Source organism: Camarhynchus parvulus, chromosome 7 (assembly GCF_901933205.1).
Source record: "Camarhynchus parvulus chromosome 7, STF_HiC, whole genome shotgun sequence".
Classification (NCBI taxonomy): Eukaryota; Metazoa; Chordata; class Aves; order Passeriformes; family Thraupidae; genus Camarhynchus; species Camarhynchus parvulus.
Window position 1 is genome coordinate 28,646,562 of NC_044577.1, and position 22,104 is coordinate 28,668,665.

At 45.9% G+C, this 22,104-nt stretch overlaps 2 protein-coding genes across 3 annotated transcripts in view; one reads left to right on the forward strand and one right to left on the reverse strand.

Moving 5' to 3' along the window:
• LOC115905576 (TGF-beta receptor type-2-like) overlaps window positions 1-12,224 on the forward strand; it is a 30,705-nt gene extending 18,481 nt beyond the window's left edge. The window contains exons 2-7 of the mRNA XM_030951961.1: window positions 179-329; window positions 2,124-2,326; window positions 5,304-6,103; window positions 6,206-6,347; window positions 7,558-7,685; window positions 11,470-12,224. Coding sequence (XP_030807821.1) covers window positions 179-329; window positions 2,124-2,326; window positions 5,304-6,103; window positions 6,206-6,347; window positions 7,558-7,685; window positions 11,470-11,682 — 1,637 coding nt within the window. The 3' untranslated portion in view covers window positions 11,683-12,224. The remainder of the gene's footprint in view (window positions 1-178; window positions 330-2,123; window positions 2,327-5,303; window positions 6,104-6,205; window positions 6,348-7,557; window positions 7,686-11,469) is intronic.
• Window positions 12,225-15,375: 3,151 nt separating this feature from the next.
• OSBPL11 (oxysterol binding protein like 11) overlaps window positions 15,376-22,104 on the reverse strand; it is a 38,270-nt gene continuing 31,541 nt past the window's right edge. For both annotated transcript variants that reach the window (XM_030951959.1, XM_030951960.1), the window contains exons 10-13: window positions 21,755-21,941; window positions 18,995-19,177; window positions 18,237-18,390; window positions 15,376-16,896 (exon numbers count right to left, since the gene is read on the reverse strand). In XM_030951959.1, the coding sequence (XP_030807819.1) occupies window positions 16,819-16,896; window positions 18,237-18,390; window positions 18,995-19,177; window positions 21,755-21,941 (602 nt within the window). In that variant the 3' untranslated portion in view covers window positions 15,376-16,818. The remainder of the gene's footprint in view (window positions 16,897-18,236; window positions 18,391-18,994; window positions 19,178-21,754; window positions 21,942-22,104) is intronic.

The window sequence follows — 22,104 nt, forward strand, 5'->3', positions numbered from 1 at the left end:
ACACAAGGCACAATTGACCGGGCAACGGAGAGCCAGACAAAGGCTTTAAAACAATGCACGCAGAAACGGGGTCAGGGGAGGCTCCTGGTCCCCTGTCCGTGTGAAAGGCTGGGCACGGTGGCTGTTTGTCCCGCTGGGGGCGAGCACGGCCGCGCTGACCGCAGCCCCCTGCCCGCAGCCTGCGGCGCCGGCGCCCGCCGCAGCCTCAAGACCAACCTGTGCAAGTGGTGCGAGTCCACAGCCCCAGCCTGCCAGGAGAAGGTGTGCTACAGCAACTGCAACCTCAACTCCTACTGCGAGGACCCCCACGAGATCTGCGTGGCAATATGGTAAGGGAAGCCCCCTCTCCAAGGGGGGACAGGGGGAGGAAGGGTGTGTGTACCCCTGTGCTTGTGTTATTAGCTGTTGCAGCAATTCAGGACTTCCTTTCTCCTTGACCCCATTATAATTTAAATTACAATGCACAGTAAAAAAATCATTTGGTCTGCCCTGTAATTAGTACCAGTTTATTTTCTAAATAAATTCAGCTTTTGAGTGCCTGACACAAAGCATGGCAAGCTTGCTGCAGGACCTATAAACTCCCATAAACCTCTGAATTTAGCTTTACAAGCCGAACCCAAGGGCAAACCAGCAACCCTGACCTCCAAACCTGTGATGTCCTCTTGCATCAGGGTGAAACCTGAGTTCACATGCTGGGGTGCAGCCAAGGTCAGTCCCCATCCAGCACATGGACATCTGAGCTGGCACCACACTGGGGTTAACCCACTGGATTTAACCCACCTCCTTCCCATCCCCTGGACAAAGTCCTTTTCTGCTCCTGAGAGAGGTGCCTGGACAGGAAGCACAGTCTTGCGTTTCAGGCCAAGCACACACTGCATGGTTTGGCCAGGAAGAGTGCCTCCCCCAGCTTTTTGGTCCCTGTGAGCAAAACTAAAAAAGGATTCATTTTGGGTCTGCCCAGAGTGATTTTCCTCCACTTTCCCTTTTAATTTGGCTGCCAAAGTGAAAGCCAGCCAAGCACTTATCGCAAGGCTTTATCTCAACCTGCTAATTAGTGTGAATGCTGCGTGCCAGCTTTCAGTGGGAGTTTGCCCCAACCTAATTGTTGCATTATGGACTTTTAAAAAGCAAAACACAACAAGAAACCCAAACAAACAAATAACAAAATCCACCCCCTGCCCCAAATTCCCCTACGCACACATGGAGAAGCCACCTTAAATCCTGGCTAGGCAATCCAGTGTGTCGCTGGGTTTTTTCCCATTTACAGCTTACATGTACAGGGAAAAGCAAGGTCCCTGCAGCAGGAATCCCCATGCCAGGGAAGAAATCCCACTGCACAGGATGGAGCTGCATCCTGCAACGTGCATTGGATGGGGTGAGGCAGCTACACAGCCACAAATACCCTGCCAAGCCCTCCCAGCACCTCCCATCCCATTCTAAGATTCAGCCAGGGAATAAGATCCCTGCAGGCAGGGCTCACCTCCAGGCCAGCCTTACTGCTTGCTGCACACTTGCAGAGGCATATGTGGATCATCCAAACTTGTCCTGAGTGGGTATCTCAATCACAGCAGCAGCTTTGGCCTCACGTTCATGTCCTGCAGGGGCCCAGCCTTAGCAGAAAGGATCTCACCCTCCTAGGACTCTTCACCTGGGAGCTCCTTTGTCAAATTACCTGGTAGCCACAAAAAAATGTGGGGAGTGCTGCTGAAACTGGGGGACTTCACCAGGGAGAGGGTGACAAATTTAGGTTCTTTCCTTGGCTGTTATGTCTGATTTCCCAGCTGACCTCAAAGACATTGTGAAATCTCCCCATACCTTCATCCTCCCGCTTCGCGCCACCAGGTCAGGAGGCAGAGGCTGCTCCTGGAAAAGTAATGAATGGTTGTCATTTCTTTGGATGCACCCAGGAGTAGCTGCAATGCTGTAGCCTGTGCAGGGCCAGTCATGCCCATCACTGCTCTTATAAGTACATGTAAGTAGAATTATACCACAGCCACTGCAAGGAGTCATTCCCTACACAGCTTGAAAGAAATGATCTTAGGACCGAGTTTAAGGTGACACACAGGTGGCACAAGGGCCAAGCTGCCAGGCTAATGCTGTGTTGGTTCATTTGTCACATGCAGGAGACAGGACAATGAGAGCATCAGGATCAGCACGCTGTGCCACAACCCCCAGCGCCCCATCGAGAACCTCATGGTGCCCAACTACAACACCTCCCGCTGCATCATGAGCCACCAGCCCAGCGAGGACAGCATCATCTACATCTGTGGCTGCGTGGATGAGCAGGAGTGCAACGACAAACTCATCTTTGAAAACCACACCAATGGTGAGCGCTTTTGTTAATGTCGTTATGGGGGAGCAGCACCCAGCACCAATGACAAATCCCTTGCATTTCCTGTGGAGTAGGACATGCAATGGCAGAAGAGGCTCTTTTGCCATCTCCTTTGACCTCCCATGTAAAAGCCAGTTAAAATCTCTACCCCTTTACTGAGCCCAGCACTTTGCCTGTGGCCAAAGCATTCCTTGCAGCAATACCTCCAGCCTTTGTCTGAAACATCAGGATGGAAAATCCACCATAACTCTCAGTGGGCTGTGCCTTCAAAACAGGTTGAATCAACTGGGGAACCCAGGAGCTGGGGAACATAATGTGAGTGAAAAGCTCTGAAGCTTTAAATAAATCACTTTGGAGCAAATCCCACCCCAGAACACACCCACAGGAACTGCTGGCATCCCCCATGGCTGTAACCCAGAGAGGTGGAGATGCTGGGGTGCAGGGCTGGGCACACAGGAATGCCTCCCCTGCTGCTCTCCTGGGAATTCCTGCAGCAGTGTTTCTCCCGGGAAGGGACAGCTGGAGCCAGCCGGTGCTGAGCACACACGTGAGCGTGGCTTGGCACGCTGCTGCACATGGCTGGAGATCCAATGGGAGCTGTAAATCCACTGGAGCCAAAACTAGGAGGCAGCTCATTTCTGTACCTCAAGAGGGTCGTATACTTTGGAACTCTTTCCAACCAGAGCCTTTGGGGGCTTGTCTAAACCTCCCCAACTCCAACTGGACCAGGTTTATCCAAGTGTCCATCAAGAATCTGACCTGTAACAAAAGCAAAGTGAAATGCCTCTGATTTTCCATAATCACAGAACAAGGAGATGCTGAAAATGAGCCTAAGCAGAACCTGCAAGCCAGTGGCATAGCTTCCCCTGCAACATATGGAAAAAAGAAAAACATCACATGAAATTCAAATTCTCTGAACAAACAGGCCACTTTAATGGAGGCAAATGATGCTAAATTTGGCGGTTCTTTGCCGCTTCCCCAGCCAAACATAACAGGTACACACACTTCTAGGGAGAGATAGTCAAATCCCAAAGCTGATGCTGGGATATGCAATTTCACACAAAAATGACAACTGGCTCATTGGAAATGCCGCCCCCAGCAAAGGCTCCATAACCAGCTCCTCCTGGCAGCCGGCACAGAGAGCGCTGGAAGCCCAAGCAAGACCAGTGCAGCTCTTTAACAACTCTCTCCTCCAACCCCAGGCTCACAGACCCCATCCTTTACATCCTCTCTTCTGCTTTAAGGGATCATTTGCATTCTAAATATTAAATTATTGTCATGTTCAATGGTCTAGACAACTCCTGAGCAGAGACATGAGCACTTCTCTGGCAGCTGAAGGAGACAGATATTTTTCCTGGTTCTTGATTCCTTAAGCTTTGCTTTCAGGTCTGGGCTGCTGGGTGGCATTGCCCCTGCACCCCTAGTGTTCCATCAGAGCTCAGACATCATGCTAATGAGCTCACAGAGCCATCATTTCCTAAAGCTGTGCACACACAAGCCCAGGTGAGACCTCAGGAAGATGCTGGGTAGGGTGAAACATGACCAAGTCCTTTCCACCTGTGCTCCAGCTGAGCCCGGCCCTGGAGGTCCATATCCCCTCAGCAGGGATGGACAGACCCACACAGCAATGCTCAACAAGGTGTGGGTTTACAGACCGTGATTACTGACAGACCAACTACATTTGCTCTCCACAGAAGGGGTCTAAGCCCTGCTGCAGCGCCTGTGTATCAAAAGACTTCCATTAGGAAGGGGCATCCTCACGTAGGAATTTCCTGAAGCTGTGTTAACTTCCCCTTTTCAGGACTTGTGCATTGCAGCTCCCTTAAAAATATCTTCTCTTTCTTCAGAGTTTCAAAGATGGGATCCAAAGCATCGGGTAAATCCATTAAAGCAGTAGGTGATATCCAAGCCCAATACTTTCCAAAATAAACATATTCCTGAGTTAGTTATTGATTTATATCAGTTTGGGTTGATCTTGTGGTTTAAACCTGATGCCTATTTTAGAAACTCTTTCACAGCCTTGCAGAAATTAGCTGCAGCACATTTTTTTGAAATTTGCCAAGGAAAATAGCTAAATGCTCTGTTTTTCCAGAACCTGAATTATGATCTGCACACACTGAGGTCAAGCAGCGAGAGTTTTGCTTATGGAATGATTCTTTTCCCTCTTCCCCTGGGTTATTATACTTGGCAGAAAAACCTCTGAGTAAGATTTTACTTGAATATCTCGACTGAAGTCAGCATGTTTATTCCAGGAATCATGAACATCAAAGGATCAGACAATTATATGTTGTGTGAGGGTTATGGCTTTGTGTGCGTGTCCTCCCCGTCTCAATCTGAAAGCCAACAGGGGGTTTAAAAGAAATAAAACAAATGCAGCCATGCCCTGGTGATTGTTGGGGCTGCTGCTGTAATGGGCTGAGGAGGGAGATGCCAGCACTGGCAGACAAAAGGGCTGAAATGATGCTCCTGTGTGATAATTATCCTGCAAAGCATCCCAGCACTCCCCTGCACTGGGTGGTCCTGCACACTGCCCACCCCAGCATCACTCCTGACTCCCTGTGTACCACAGGGGTCCAGCAAAGCTCCAGCCCCAAGCCCCCTCAGAGATTTGCTGTGTTTGAGCCTTGCCTTGGATTTATCATTGTTATTTCCAGCCAAGCTCCCCTTGCCACGAGCAAAAGCAGTGCTTAGGATCCCTAAAATGCCCTTTGCAGTGTCTTGTGCCACACTGTCCCATCCAAGTGATGCTGGCCTGTGTCTTCTGTTGATAAATGGAGCTAAATTTGAGACCAAAACCAATCATCCCCCTTGCTAAGTGCCTCCATCTGGGTTCTGTGTCGGGATGAGCCCTTGTGCGGCCCCGTAAGGGCTGCGCTCCATTAACAGCTTTGCGTATTTCCCTCCTCCGCGTGATGAAAACGAGCTGTGGCAGACCCGCAGCAGCACCTCGCCTTTGCTTTCCTCCCCTCAGGCTACTCCATGCTGCAGAGCAAAGAGGTGATCCCAGTGGCTGCCATCAGCCTCCTGCCCCCGCTGCTGGTGGCGGTGATGATCACGGTGATATTTTACCTCTGCCGCACGCAGAAGCGACGCAAGAGAGCCAAGGCGTGGGGTGGGAAACAGGGCCAGCCGCCGGTGCTGCCGGAGCAGGGGAAGGCAAGCGAGCGGGAGGAGAAGCTGTCAGTGCTGATGGACGAGAGCCCAGCCAGCACCAGCCCCGGCAGCCGCCCCGCAGAGCTGCTCCCCATCGAGCTGGACGAGATGGTGGGCAAAGGGCAGTTCGCTGAGGTGTGGAGGGCCAAGCTGAGCCACAGCCGCTCGGGGCACTACGAGACTGTGGCTGTGAAGATCTTCCCCTGCGAGGAGTACTCGTCCTGGAAGAACGAGAGCCAGATCTTCACCGACACCAGCCTCAGGCACAACAGCGTCCTGCAGTTCCTCACGGCCGAGGACCGGGGCACAGGGCCCCGCCGGGAGTACTGGCTCATCACTGCCTACCACAGCCGGGGCAACCTCAAGGACTACCTGTCCCACCACGTGCTGAGCTGGATGGACCTGCAGAAGATGGCCGGGTCCCTGGTGAGCGGGGTGGCCCACCTGCACAGCGACTACACCGCCTGCGGCCGGCCCAAAATCCCCATCGCGCACCGCGACATCAAGAGCACCAACGTGCTGGTGAAGAGCGAGCAGGAGTGCGTGCTCTGCGACTTCGGCATCGCCATCCGCCTCGACCCCTCCCTCACCGTGGATGACTTTGCCAACAGTGGGCAGGTGAGTATGACCCACCAGCCCTCTCTTTGCCAACAACCCCCATGTCCTGTGGCCAAAATCCTCACCCATCCCTGCTAATGCCTCTCCCCTCTCTGTGGCCAGGTGGGCACCGCCAGGTACATGGCCCCAGAAGTCCTGGAGTCCAGAGTGAACCTGGAAGACCTGGAGTCTTTCAAGCAGATGGATGTCTACTCCATGGCCCTCGTTTTGTGGGAAATGGCCTCCAGATGCGAAGTGGTAGGAGGTAAGAACAACACACCCAGGTTGCTGTGCACCTTTTTGCTCCCTTACTCCCACGTGCCAACTGAAGGCACAAGACGTGACTTGGGGTGATCCAGGTCTCTGCAGGGCTGCCAACAGTTGGTGACAGATTCCCCTGCTCTGTGTGCCATGGCTTAAGGGGGTGGCCCAGTGGCCAAGGAGCAGGACAGGACCCCATGGGGACATCTGGTCCAGTCCCTGCTCAAAGCTGACGAGCTCCCAAGTCCCATGGAGCCTGTGCTGGTGATGCAAAGCAAACCAAGCAGGAAGAGCCAAAGGCGCCTTCCCCTCCTCAACAATTTTTTCCTTCAGACAACACCAGAGAGCTTATGTTGCAATGGGGACTCACAAACCCCAGCCTCTGACAGTATGACAGATCCTGTCACTTCCCAGAGCCACATCCTGGCATCTACAATTGTGTGTAGCAAAACATTTCATTAACTGCCCTGCAGTTAGCCCCTGCCTGCTCCCATTCACCTTCCTTCCCTATCCCACCTACTCACAATACAAGCCCACAGAACTGCAGGAACCCTCAACCCTTGGCCACAAAGCTGCTCCAGCTGCCCTGCAAGCCCCATATGGTCGGCAGTGGGAGGCCCTTGCCTGGTTTAGATGCCCCATGCATCCTTTGTTCCCAAGCCAGCATTCCCAGGCCATCTCTCCCCACTCATATCTCACCTGCATTCACATCTGGGTGGGAGCTGGCAGAAACCAGGGTGGCCTCTCACCTCTGCCAACAGCCAGTTGCTCCTTGGTCTTCCATGACATCAGCCATCAGCCACTGATGGCTGAAGGGTTGCTCTTCTGGAAGGGCCATTTCTCCTCTAACTCATTCCCTGCCTGTAGAAGAAATCTGGAAATTCTCGTGTCATAGTCACCTCTCCCATCCTTCACCAGCACAGTACTTTCTGCCTGCTCAAATTGCCTCACCCAAAGACAAACCAGGTCCTTTGTACTGCATCTTTTGGGTTCAGGGTGGAGGTCAGATGGTTCCTCTGTGCTGTTTCTGTAAAGAACCTCTTTGTGAAAACCCAGCACTACATTTCTGTGTTCAAATTCTCAATTGTTACTAGATCTGCTTATTTTTTTGCAGACTGTTAAAAACAAATCCATTCTCATCCAGCGGGCCATAGCAAAACAAAGCTGGGAATGCATTAGAAACATCCTGTAATGCTGCTGTTGCTTCCTTGCAGAGGTGAAGAATTATGAGCTGCCTTTTGGGTCGAAGGTCCAGGAGCAGCCTTGTGTGGACACCATGAGGGACATTGTGCTGCATGGCAGAGGGCGGCCTGAGATCCCGAGCAGCTGGCTGGTGCACCAGGTAAGCTGGGAGCAACTCAGAAAACAGCGATACACATTAAATCTCATTAAACCAGCCTGAAAAATTAAATTTATAGTCAAAGGAAAAGTGGGCAGAACTCCCGGGATTTACTTTCAGCTCCATTGTGGATGGCTGGGCCCGCACAAGTCCCACTGGACTCATTTCCTCGCTGCACAAAAGCCACCAGCCATAGGCACAGCAGAATGTGTTGATGAATAGCCATGATCAGGAAGCTATGAATGGCAGGTGATGGTTTCAGTTACCCTGAGGATAACAGCAAAATGGAGCACTTCAATGCAGCTCTTCCCATGAATCATTGGGTTTTGCCCCACTTCTCCCCTTAGCACCTTGTCTGGAAGGCTCAGGAAACACAGTCCCTCACACACAGCCATTCACAGGAGAGACAGAGGGGAAGGGAGGCACATCCAGCCTTCTGCCTGCATTTATCAAGCTCAAAATTACCTTCAACATGAGAGAAATTTCCATTACTACAAGGAAGAGCAAACCAGGAAGCATTTCCTTCATGTGAAACACTCAGGAAAGTGAGTGAAGCTGAGAGCAGGGGCTCCACAAGGCTCAGGGCTTGTCGAGGGAAGTCTTTCACCAGCCTTCAGAAGGTCTGAAAGCAAATGTGTCAGCACAGAGGGCATAACCCAGTGTTCTAGAACAGGAACATGTCAGCAGTGACAAAACGTGCTCGTTAAAACCACCCACAAGCACACCCAGATCAGCCAGCTACAGAAACAGAGCTCCTTCCTGGCCCTGACAGGGTCCTCTGCCCCAGGCCAGTGCTTTCTGCCACACACAAAGGACACGAGGGGTAACAGGCATGCTGATTGTGACTTCCACACCTTGCCTGACTTAGGTACTTCTTAAATTTCACATGTCTTGTGGAAAAACACTATCTGCTGATCAACACTCCCATTCACCTGAAAATCAAGCTGGAACATCGAGCCTGCTGGCTTTCAGAGCCTTGCAGTGCTCAGTGCATCATTTTGCAATATCCACCCATAAAACACACTGCCTCTGCTCCCACTCTGCCCTGCTGGCACACAGAAGCAGGCTCTGCAAAAGGAAAGAGGGAATTCCTCAACCTTAGGAGGTCACATGTTCTCTACAATGTCTCCTCTCAAAACCACGTTTGTCCAAAGACTCACAGCTGACCTGACTGACCAAAACTGCAAACAGGATCAAATGAATCCATGGCTTCTGTGGGACCCCTGGGGAGTTCATCAGTTGGTGAGTTCATTCCTGGAGCTCACCCAGCCTTTTTCATTGACAAAGGCAAATACAGGAACTTCAATCAGCAGCGCCACATGTTTGAAGCCTTCGAGTATTCAGCTCAGACATTCACCTCATAGGGTCTCTGATAAACTTCGAAACCACAGAAAAAATATACAGAGGCTTGGGTTGTCAAAAATCACACTTTGATAGAGTGTGAGCATAACTGTGCTGTTCCCAGGGCTGAAGGGAGGCTGACTGCAGTCAGCTCCCAGAAATAATGTTGCTGTAGCTGGGTTGGTGTAGCAGGCAAACAGAGCAAGGTTTATAAGGTGGGAACTTTTATTGGACCATCTGATGGCCACTGGGGAAGAGGAACAGAAAAGCCACATCATGTTGCTGAAAGTGTTTCTCTGATTAATCTCTGCTGGTCTAATAAACATCTCCTTACAAGCCTGGCTTCACAGCATTTTCTGGGCATTTTGCAACAGTTCTCCCTAGGATGAGGAATTGGGCAGCACCATCTGCTGGGAAGCAGCAGAAAACCACTGGCTTGCGCCACTCCAGGGGTCCAGGCTGGCTTCCCGTGGGAGGAGGCGTTGGGTAACATCCAGAAAGGGTAACAAGTCCCTCCTCTGCATGGGAGGCACCGAGAGATGCTCGCACCAATGACAATAAGTCATAAAAACTTCCACGTTTCAACTGTCAGGATTGCTCTCAGTCAAGTGAAGACCATGGTTTGATTTTCGGCAAGTGTCAGCACTAATTTCCCTGACAGGGCTGACTCAGCCAACAGCAGCTTGAGGGCAACTGCTTGCAAGGCCCCACAACAAAGTCAGCTGAAAAAATTCATCCCTACTTCCCTGGATAACTTACAGACCCCTTAGGTGTGTGCTTCTGCCTTTTTTCACACCCCAGCATACTAAAAAAAAAAAACCAAAACAAAAAGAGGTTTTGGGCCAGGTAAATTCCTGAATCTGGTTCACAAAGCAGCTGAACAGACTGATGTACTGGCTGGTGCAGGACAGGAAGGAACAATGGAAGCTTAAGTCAGTATTGCCACTAAAAATACACTTGTACAACTCAGCGTCCTTTGGAATCTTAGAAAAACAGATATCAAATATAAAAGCCAAACTAAGTTCATTTTGTAAGCCACAAACAAGATGTTTCAGTTACCTACCCCATTCAAAAGAACATCATAACTACAAGGCAAACTGCAAATAAATGTTATGATTTCAGGGAAAAATAAGTACAGAAAATTTTGGATGTCCTGTTTGAGAACAGGATGACTTTAAAAGCTTCACCTAAGCTAGCTCATTTCTGCATGTAATCAATTACCCTCAAATCCTTTCAACTAAGCTAATAAATAAGTGACGTCAGAGGTGCTGAAACACACCATCTGTCAGTTTTGCTGTACAATCCTGTTGTCTCCAATCTGTGTCTATTATGGAAGACTTAGCACAATGAACCTTAGCAGAGAGCAGTGAGTTCTGAGTAAAGCGCAGAAGGGCAGATGGAACTGACCCTATATCTCTGTAGGACTTAGATTTTCCTCTTATGTGGGTCCATATGAAACTTTAGGGTTCTCTTAATTGCAAATTAAAAAATACATAAAACCCACTGAAAACCATGAAGCTTTATTTAGAATAATGATTTTTCCACTGTGTTCCAACTTTAGTTGACAATGATGCCAAGAGCAATAGCACATGATGGAATTACACGGGCGAGGGAAGGTTCAACACAGCTTCTGGTGCTAGCTGTGTTACTAGCTAAAGGGTGGGGGAAGCACCAGCTGAATACTATCATTTATTTTGTTCCTAGGCCCAAAGTATTGTGACTCTTTTCAGAACCCTACACAATTGGACAAAAAAACCCCACTCTTCTGGGAGATGTAAGCATTGCAGCTGAAAGGAACTCCATGTGCTCTGGAGTAAACCAGGAAGCACCTCAGCCCATCTCAACCAAAACACTGTTTTGTGATAAGAGAACAAGGTTCAGCTGCACACTGAAATGAGTGTTTGGCACAGCATACCCTTTCAGAATGCCACCAAAACAAGAAGTCAGATTTAAGGAATTATTTCCAAACCTACCTTTGAAAACCACCTCCCCTTCCTCCCCAACCGTTCCCTCCAGGTGTAACAGGCAGGGTGCAGCCCAAACCCAGAGGCCTGGGCTCAGCCAGCAGCCTACAGGTCACTGTCCACACCTCTCCTGTCCCTCCTGATTTTAGGGTGCTCTGATCCAAATGGGCAAGGCTGAGACAGGAAATAAATCCAGGCTGGAAGGAAACAGGCTCTAAGTCTCACAGCCAACACAAGCCAGTTTCCAGGGGAATGTTTGGGAGCAGATGCTGTGAGAGCTGAGGCTGCTGCTCTAACACAAGCAGTGCCAGTGGAAGCATCAGCACTTCCACAACTTACCGAGGCTGATTCCTCTTGTGCTTAAGCTTGGCCAAAAACAGCCTTTATGCAGGAGGCTGTCAGAAGTCTGGTAAACCACTAAGACTGTGTTAGATCCTCTTCTTCCTGCCTTCTGATCCTAATTTCATCCCCTCTAACTGCAGGGAATGCGCTTCCTGTGCGACACCATCACGGAGTGCTGGGACCACGACCCCGAGGCCCGGCTCACCGCCCACTGCGTGGCTGAGCGCTTCAACCTGATGGCACAGATGGATTGTGATGACATCCTCAACAACAACACGGACAACGAGGCCAGCAAAACAGCTTCTCCAGGTGGGGAGCTCCAGGACAGCGATGGGAGCAGAAACATTCAGTGATGCAGCAGGCAGAAGTCCTCATCGCGAGGAACAAGAGGATAAGGGAGAAGCATTTAGCTCATGGGGGAAAAAAAACTCACTGTTTTTCAAAATGGAACTAAGATCTAGTACATAAATTATTTATAAGATCTGTTTCCTCCCACAGATACAATGAACTGCAGAATCAATATTTTGGTTAAAGTGAAACATTATTATATGAACTGACTTTGTACTTACTTAAAATGTATAATGATGCAAAGCATTCCTTTTATTATTTTTTAAAATAATAATGTTTAATCTTTTATTAACAAGCAGCTGAATTCCACGTCTCTCTTTTTTAAGTCCTTCCATATTGTCATCATGAGTTTCTTTTCTAGTTTATTCTGCAGCGATTAAAACAATTTTCCTCTTTTTAATGGCCTACACATACACACACAAAATCTGTTGTAGCAGGAAAAAAGACATCATGAGATGTACCATACCCTCTGTGGAAGAAATGCTGACATCCAAGAAAATCACTCATGCAACACTGTCCAAAGATCCACAATAATCCAGTTTGTAAAAGCCTGATCTGATGCAACTCCAACATACCTTTCCTCACTGGGGAATTCCTGGGTTGATAGTTCAGGTGGGTGTGTGAAGCTTCTTTGAGAGAGAGAAAGGAAGTCACCAGTGTAGACATGGCTGCTTCACTCTAAAAATTTTCCATGCAGGATATCTAGACAAGCCTTTCCCCCATCAGACCAGTTTCCAGCTACCTCTAGCCAGATCTGTGCCACAGTAATAGCGTCAACACGAGGGTGTTGGCCAATTTTTCTGGAAACTCTCACACCCCCCTGCTGGGTTACCCCACCTGGGGAAACAGGATCAGACTGAACTGAGACCTTTGTCCCCATGATCACCAGATCAACCCAGGCTGCCTCTATTCTGGACAGCAATTAAGGAAAGGTAAGTCACACCTCACTCTGAACCCTGGTACTGTGCAAATCCCTGCACCCTTGGGAGCAAAGACCTCAGGTGCCCCGAAGTCCTGCAAGCCCATACCTGACACCTACACAGAGGGGTATTTTTTGGGATAGTATCTGAGGGGAATACATTTCTTGCCACCACACAGCTGCATGGATCAGCCCAGAAAGAGGGGAGGGGAGCAAACCATGCAACAGCCACAAGTTTTCTGCAGCTGAGGCTCCTCAGTGTGGAGCAGGGACACAGATCTGCAGGGCTGGTTTGGTTCCCTTAAGTGCTCAGCTATGACAGCACTAAAACATATGAAAACCTTTTATTCTCTAGCTATTATTTCCATCTCCCTGGACTGTTTTTACAGCTGCTAAATTAAAAACCTAGAAACAAATTGCCTCTAAACATTTCAAATAAGAACAGAAGGGGAATGAATTAGGTTGCACCAAATCTAAATAACAAAAAATTTGCTTATTACCACTTATGCCATCTGCAACTGTGACCACACCTGTCATTCTCCCTGGCTGCTACCTCCTGACACCTTACAATTATTCAAGTTAACTCTTTTCTCTTGAAGCACACCCTCCCCAGTTCCCCACAAATACATCTTTTCCAACCCACCTGACTTCAGCCTCATTTCTTTAATATATTAACCACTGCTCTAGCACAAGAGAAACAGAGCAGGGGGCAGCTTTTCTGTCATGGAGATAAAAAACTACAGGAACACACCAAACTCCCCCCAGACTGTCCAGTCTTGCATTCCCATAGTATTTTGTGCAGAATTTCCATATCAAGTTCTGCACCAAGTTGTTTGAACACACTGATGAATGCATTCACTTGTTCTTTCTAGCTCAAAAGGATTTAAAAGACACTCTGACCTGTTCTTCCCACAGGTGACAGGGACAGAGGGGGATCAGCCTGTGCAAACTAGACACTGAAGGCTGCATCTCTGATTTTGGTGGCTGAAATCCAAATTCTCCTGGGAAGACAGACTTCATCCTAGGCTTGACAGTTCATACTATAAATATGCTAAAAACTTTACCTTTTTCCCTACCCATGCCTAAAATCTTGAACAACCCAATTTGCATTGAGCATTTTTTTCATAAAACACAAATCCACCAGGATTACACACCTGAATGCCTGTGTTAAACAGGGCTGACTTGTTGCACTCTGTTTTCTATGAGCAGCAGCAGGCTGCACAGCACCTCTAAAGACAGCCACTTATTTAAGATCCAAGATCTGTTTATGATTCAGTGGGGCCCAAAACCACTGAGATCAATGAAAATTCTGCTCATAACTTCAGTGGGGCCCAATCAAGCCAAGAAGGCAGATGGTAACATAAGCCAATGTCCTACTTTGCCATGTTCCCTGTTGGAACACACTGTGGCTCTAGCAAGCATCTACACAGGAAGCAGCACTGAGCCCTTCCCTTTGCTCCAGAAGGTACAGGATGGAAACAACATCAGTTATGCAAGAGAATCAAATCTGGTCAGAGTTAAAAATACATCCATTACTCCACAGGGTGTTTGCCGTTCTCAGAAGAACCACAATTGCAATTTAAGCTGGATATTCAGTGGCTAGATTTTTTCTTTTTAAATGGTTTTCAACTATGTCCTTTATTTCTGGAAGCAGAAATTTGCATCATAACTAAATCCATATCAGGAACCATTCCAGTTCTCATGATCACTTGAGTAAAGGAAGGCTTTATCTTCTTTGTCCCTAGAAACATTCCCATGTTAAAAGAAATAACTTCATATATTTAATCGAAGTATTTCTTCAGCATTAGGTCTATTTTTACACAATAAAATTAGTAACAGCTCTCTTGGTAAGAAACCACATAGCCAGATGAGGAAGGAAGAGAAATAACTTGACTAATAGCATTATATAAGAAACACAAATGGGTTTATGGTCAACATGGGAGCTTTTCAGTCTCATTTACAGCCATCACCTTGACAAATCCCAAATCAAAATTTTAAGCTCAGTTTAGCGACTGAGCTGTAAGTCTATATTTTATTTAGCTTAAGTTTGATCCCTGGAGTGTGCTCAGCTGGAAAAAGTTTGGTTTTGCTCTGATCACTGCAATATTAAAAGCTGGGCCTTGCACCACAGCCCTTGCTGTTTGTGTAAAGCAAATGTGCCATGTGACATGGATAAAACAACTACAAAACATACAGAGAGCTAATCTGTTTCTCTACCAGCCCCATTTTGGTGCAGGTACTGACAAACCATGGAAGAATTTCACACATTACCACCATAATTCCCACTCCAAATCCTGGAATTGGCCAAGGAGCCACATGTGCTGCAGACCCAGAAACAAGGAGGAACTAATCCCACAATTTTAATTTTTATTTTTATTCCCGGTTAAGCATGAAAATGCCCAAAGGATATCCAAAACTATCACAACAAGATGGTTGTATAGAATATCACAAACAAGACAAGTAGGGGCTAAAACATTCCTCTGCTGGAGAATAGTTACCACTCAAGCACATAGTGCCGAAATATCCCACTTTGGGACCAAAGAAAGCCCAGACAGATCTCCATCATGAAAGAAAACAACCACCTACTCTTTCCTGGTCACCTGATCTCTAGGAAAGCAGACAGAACAAATGAATCATTTTGTAGCTTTATTATCCCCCCCCACTTCTCACAAACGGACTATGACTTGCATTGAGATCTCAGTGCATTTCACAGCAAAAAAAAAAAAATGTACAAGAGGATCAAAACAGTTGTGCATAAACCCAACTTTTTTTTTTTTGCATGATTTTCAGTTTGTGTTGAAAGTTAACATGGTTATTTAAACCTTCTGATGCATTCTTACAATTGCATCTTCTCTATGGAAAACATCTTACCAGATCACACAGTTGTGAGTTTTTATGATGCTGGATCAGGTGCAGCCATTGCCATGGATGGGAAGTGGCAGATAATGTTATATACACTGATTGGAAGACTACATCAGAAGAAAAAACAGATTAAGGCACCACTGTTGGAAAAATTAAGGTAGCTTGTAGTTACAACAATAACGAAAGCCATAGTAAGTACTATTCTTAATTGCCAGCAATTCTTAGACTTCAATAAAATAGTTATAAAAAGGAGGAAAACAAAAGGATGTTTGTACCTGAATACAGTTTCCTGATATCTGATTGCGTTTCAAATCAATACTCAGTCCTCAGATGTTTGTTTGGGTTTTTTTTATGGAAAGATGAAAAACCAGGACCTAGAGTCCATGTATTCAAGGTCACATTTCACTGCTTTGTTCTGAACAACACCACAGGAGAAAAAACAAAACAACCCAAAGGACAGTTTGTAACACTGATACTTCATCTCTGAAACTATTAGATGGGCAGAGAAATTTAAATATAAAACTGTACTTTTTCTGTTCATTTTGAAATCCTTAGTCCTCAGGAAGAGAAGTTGGAGGAGAAAAAACAGGCCAGATCTCATTATATTATAACTTGAGAAAAACCAGTCACTCAAAGAGATTTAATAAAATTAGAGTTGAAAAGTGTTCAAATTACTTTTCCAATTCAAGTCAACTATTTCAAGTATATTAAAACGTTTCAGAGGAAAAATTTCTCCATGGTTACACTTCTAATTGCTTTTATAAATCCATAAAAAAGAAAAGTAGTCTCTACATACATCCCATATTCCTCCAATGCATGCACGCGTTCTCTCTGGAGAAAAGGTCGTCATGATCCAGTTGTTTCTTAATACTGATTTCAGGCACATCTTCCAAACATCCTTCCAGTTTTTGCCAAGAAGGTTAATTACTGGGCATAAAAGCAGCAATTTTCTGTTGCTGTTGTCTACATGTGTACTGAGGAGGTTTCAGTGATTAAAGAGCTTGACACAGATTCCAAAAGAGTTCCTATGTCACTCTAAAATCCAACAGGCTCCTTCTTCTCTCAGGCAGCTTTTGCAATCAGATCTACTTGGAAGAATCTTACACAATGCAGATAAAATCTCTTGGATCATACAAAAAAACAAGTTGGTTGAATGTACCTGGCAGGTTTGTGTCTACAACTTGGATTTTTATCTTTTTTTTTAAATAGCTTTAAAGTGCCCTAGTATAGTTATTTCTTTATGCTCATTTAAACTTGCACAATTACATAAAAAGGAGACACTCAGTGTGATTACTGTGTTCTGAGAAACAGAGGAAAAGGAGAGGAAAACCAGAAAACTCATCTTAAAGCAGCTTTTTTTCTAGTTACTGTCTGTTTGTTGAGTTTGTGCGGCAGAGACTGTTTTCCAGAGGGGTTTATGGTAAACCCAGCCATCTCCCTGCAATTTAAAGAGAAAGCATGGTTATCATAAAGACACTACCTTGGCAGAACTGCCTTCACACAACTATGAGACTGACAGCTGTGAACAGCAGAGGGACAGAGCTGGTATCTTTAACTCCTGCAGACTGAGGCACAGAGATCAGCACTGCAGGCTGCTCACACATGCGCAGGCTCCTCTCAGCCCCCAGCTCTCTGGGAGCAGGCTGCGCCTGTAATTAACCCTGCCAAAAAGCCACTCTTCTCAACTGTGTGATCCAAATTACCCTCAGAAGCCAAATAAGCAGCCAGCAGAGAGGCAGCCGCCCAGGATTATCAGCCCTACCTCAGCCCAACTGCTTACCTGGAAATGCAGTGCTCAGGATCATGTTAAAATGTTTTCTGGGTACATTTGTATCCTGGACTAGCAACAGAGTTTCATCTTTTGCAAATCTAACAATACTAACAATACAACTATCTAACTTTGAGCTAATCATACTAACACAGCTTTACTAGTCCTGAACTTGACAAAACAAACCTGGAATACATCCAAGAGAAAGAAACCTTTTAACCTATGTTCTAAACTCTTATTTGATCACGGCTATGGAAAGAAGAGGGGGAATTACATTACTGCAGTGTAACAGATAAAGCTTTCACTGGAAGGAGAATCTAAACTACTACAGCATTAATTTTACTCAAGAACTCTCCTGTTGCAAAAGTCTCTACACAAGCAAGGTCTCATCATATGGATCACAAGAAAAGCCTATTCCAAAGTTATCATACCAGCATTCCCCAATCCTCCTGGGCAGGCTGCACTTACCCTGGTTACAAGCCTTACTATATTATTACTATTACTATTACTGAAGTACAGGTTAAGACACTGAACAAATAAGCTCTATCCAAAATGTAACATAGAACAAAAAAAGTGGTAAGCTGAGAATGAACTCACATTCCTTCTTGCTAACAATAATATGTTGGGTATATAAACACACAACGTCAGCAAAATTAGTACTACTGATTATTTTCTTCGGGTATTTACTGTTACAGTCTGCTCACATGTGTATACACAAAATTATTTTCCATGTGCCATTGAGGAAGTGCTTGGTAAAAGAAACAGGACCAGAAAACTGGAAAACATTTTGATGCAAAATCCAAGCATTTGCAAAGTGGAGAATGAAGTCACACCTTCACAGGCTTAGAAATTCTTATGTCACCTTACTCCTATGGATCCCACAAAGCTAAACCCTATGATTTAAGGTCAAATACTCTATTCTGATAGAACACAGACCCATATGTGCCCCTGCTTGCATAACATCTCTGCTTCTACCCTCATCAATAGCAGATGACTGCTTGGAAACTTACATCTTTAAGGAAGTATTTAGTACACCAAGGTGTTTCTGTTTCAGCACGAAGCCTCTCTTCATTCCTCTGCCGTTCCTCCAGGGCTCGCTTGTGCTCCGTGGCCTTGTCGATGTCTCCATCCCGCAGAGACTCTGTCACATGCTGCCACAGCCTCCTACAACATAAACTGTAAGTGCACTGTTCCAAAGGCTTCCCAGGCAGCCACCTCAAACTGCAGGATCTCTGTGGAACAGGAGCACTCTCTCCACTTACACGTGACAAACCAGCCCAGCTCAGAGCACTGTAGTGCAGGTGAGGGCTCATGGCCAAGTCTTAGACCTACATCAGCAGCTGGGAGCAGGTAGGAAGGGCTCTGAGGTTCTGGCAGTGCCAATCTAATGTCTGTTTGCAAACCCTTTAAAGCTGCTATTGGAAGTGCTATTCAACAAGCAGCTTCTTGTGAGGATGTCAGGAGCAGCCCTGCTGTGTAACTGATGGGTAAAAACAAAACTAATATGAGATTCTATTCTCTGGTGAGCACTTTGTGAGCTCAGAAAAACTCCTCTGTTCATAAATAGGAGGCAAAATAAACAACCATGTGCCTGCACTAGGGTTTTGCCCTTTCTTTTCCTCTTGATTTTTATTTTTAGAAAACATAAAAAAATTAGGATGACTGCTGCTCAGCACTACTCACAAATCTACATTTGCAGCTTTTCCTAAGGCACTCACCAGACTGCTCAGGACAAAAAGGGTCAGACAAGAGCAAACACATACTCTACCTAGATTCAAAGGGGCCTTGCTTCTCCAGGGGTCGGACTCGTTTTCTTGTCACCGAGAGCTTTGTCAAGTCCACGTATTTGGTCTCCCCGTTGCTGTAGGTGAACTCAAGCACACTGTTCCACTCCCCCTGCACTCTGCACACCACCGTGTTCGTCATGTTCTGCTTCACTTCACCTGTGACTCTAGGAGAGAAATTTATTTTTAAAAAGCCATGGCTGAAGAAACCTGAGGACTATTCCTTGCATAATCACTCAATCCTGAATGAGTTTCAAACTTGTCACACTGCCTTGAAAAAGGTTAGTTATTTGAATTGCATTTGTGTGGAGAAGCTCAAAGAGCAAAGTGACTTTCACTCACTGCTCTAGTTCTCTTCATGTTACCCAGGAAACTCCATTTTTGGCTTCAGCTTGTTTCAAGCCCCTTCAGGAAATTGAAAATTGAAAAAGAAACTAACACAGGTTGATTCACATAGAACAAGCAGTTGATAGCTTTCACTTGAAGTATCACATCAGATACCTAGTTCAGACTTAAAAAATTAAAACTGAACTTTCTAGCAGGAATATATCTCACTACCTGCTGGCACTTCATCTCACATCCTTATATTTCAACCTTCTCCTTACATAGGTGGTCTCATTTTCATGTTGATCACATAAGCAGCAGACACACAAAGGCAGAAGCAAGGAAGGAAACTAGGAATCAGGAGAACTGATTCTCCTTTTGTTCCCCTGTCTCTTCCACAGAAACCTCTGCCAATAACAAGATAAGGAAACTGTCTTTCTAACATGCAGTGCTTCATTCAAAGTATTGCATAATGCTCAAGTACCACCATAATTACACACACTGATGCATATTTTTCTTCCCATCTTCAAGACCTATACAAAGACCTCCTGACATCCACTTCATCCTGACCCAGTTTCGGAGCATTGCTTGGCAAGCAAAATGCCAGTCTCAAACAGAACTTTTCTCCTATAAACAAATAAAAGGGTCTGTGCCTATGCAAACCAGTCTTGAGACATTCTCACTTGTAAGGTGCTGCAGGATTCACAAAGGATACTATCTCTAGCTCCAATTAAACTGCAGTTACCTGTACATAACCCCCCTAAAACTCACCACTTTCCAGCCCTCCTGCATTTCATCAGTGCTCACACAAAGCACAGGCTACATCTCCTTCCACACTTGCATTGTGTGCAGCTGAGGACAGCTAATTTGCACACCATCAGCTTGCTCTGATGTCCTTTGAACAACTGCACCCCAGAGAGTGGAAAGCAGCACGTCTGTGCTCCCACACTCAGAGCAAATGGGAGCACAGGACACAAGAGCCACTTCCCTTCTTCCACACACACTGGTCACGTCCCACTGTGCCTGCACCTACCCATCCTCCCCAGTTGTAGCATCAAAATAGAGAAATTTATCTCTCAAGCAATGAAATGAGCATCACAGGTCAGACCTCCCAGCACAGGGATGCTGGATACCAGCCAAAGCAGACCTGCAGGGAATCTCCAGGGCAAGGGAGGAAGTCTCACAACCAGCTCACAGCAGGAGGCAGCTGCTAAGACTTCTGTCATACCATGGTCCAGCAGCTCAAACCTAAATTAACCTCATGAGAAATATCTTAAAAAACCCAGACTGATAAGTATATGCTGCTCACACAGGTTTCCATTACAAAAATTTAGGATTTGTTGAAAAACACATTAGCAAAAAAAGCACTTTTACAATATTTTTTTCTCTGTGGAAGTTAAGAAGCACTAAGAATTACTGAAAACAGCAGAAAGAGCAGCTGACAAGCAAGCAGCCTCAATTTTGTGCTGCTTTTCATCCTGTGACTTCCACACCTCAGCAAAGCTCTTGCAGATGGTGGGCTCCCTGTCCTCCTCCCAAGAGATCTCTGAAAGCCTGAATCCACAGGACGTCAGAGATCAGCCTGGTCAGACTTTGCAGTTACTTCTTCACAACTATAACAGCTTGATTTTTTCCAAGCATTGTGCTGTAACAAGACAATACTGACATCCAGTATTTTAATATCATTCTCAAAATTACTGCCTCTTCTCAGCTGAAAGTAAATGAAGTTATATCCCTCACTGCTGAGGTCCAATATTGAACTGCTCCATTAAACTCTCTGTATTGCTCTGACACACAACCACTGCCAGCACTGCAGACCACAGTATCTGCCTGAACCTGCACTTGTGATAAAAAACTGCTGGCACTTACGTGTAATCTTGGCATGGCTGATACATGTCTAGCTGTCCATTATCATTATCCTCTATTTCATACAGCTAAAGAGGTACAGGACCAAGGAGCCAACATCCAGCTAAGGCCTAAGAACAAGGGTCACTCTACAAAAAAATCCATACCATTGCCATAGCAACTCCTGTGCGCTCTGAGTAACCATGACAACACTGCTGCTTCCCATCAAGAGATTCTTTTGGCAATGTCCAATCATCACCATGTCAAATTTTCAATAGTTACAGTACCTTGAACAGATCTCTCTTTAAAAAGCCTCTGTATCTGTGACTAACTTCAGAGAGACAAATAACAAAACAGTTTCCAAATTAAATCACTGAAGTAAAAGTACATCCTCTAAGTTATCTGTTATGACACAAGAGTAGCTATTGCAAAGTGGAAGATACATTGTGAGCCATGGAAAAAGCAACAAACCATGTGTCACTTTCAAACAGCACCACGCGAAACAGAATTACATGAAAGCTTCAGTTCTTCAAGAGCGAGATAAGTCTCATTTCAAACAAACAAAATGTTCTCACCGATGCAACTTGCCACCGTAGAAGGGCTTGGTATGAAAGTTAATGCTTGCAGAATAGCCAGTTTTTGCACAGTTAATGTTGACTTTTCCTCCCAGCTCTACCCAAGGAACAGTTAAAATTGAGCGGGCATATGCACAGGGCAGAGAGAAGGTGTATTCTTCCCCGTGTTCCAGGAGATGTAAGACACCTGTGTGAAGAAATACAAGAATCTGTAAACCAGTACCATTTCAGAAAAGGCCAAACAAGTTGTTGAAATAAACAGTCAATATTACATCTGCTACCTTTCCTCATAGCCCCTCATACAAAAAAAGAAAATTAAAAAACTCACATAAGACTGACATTTATTAGAT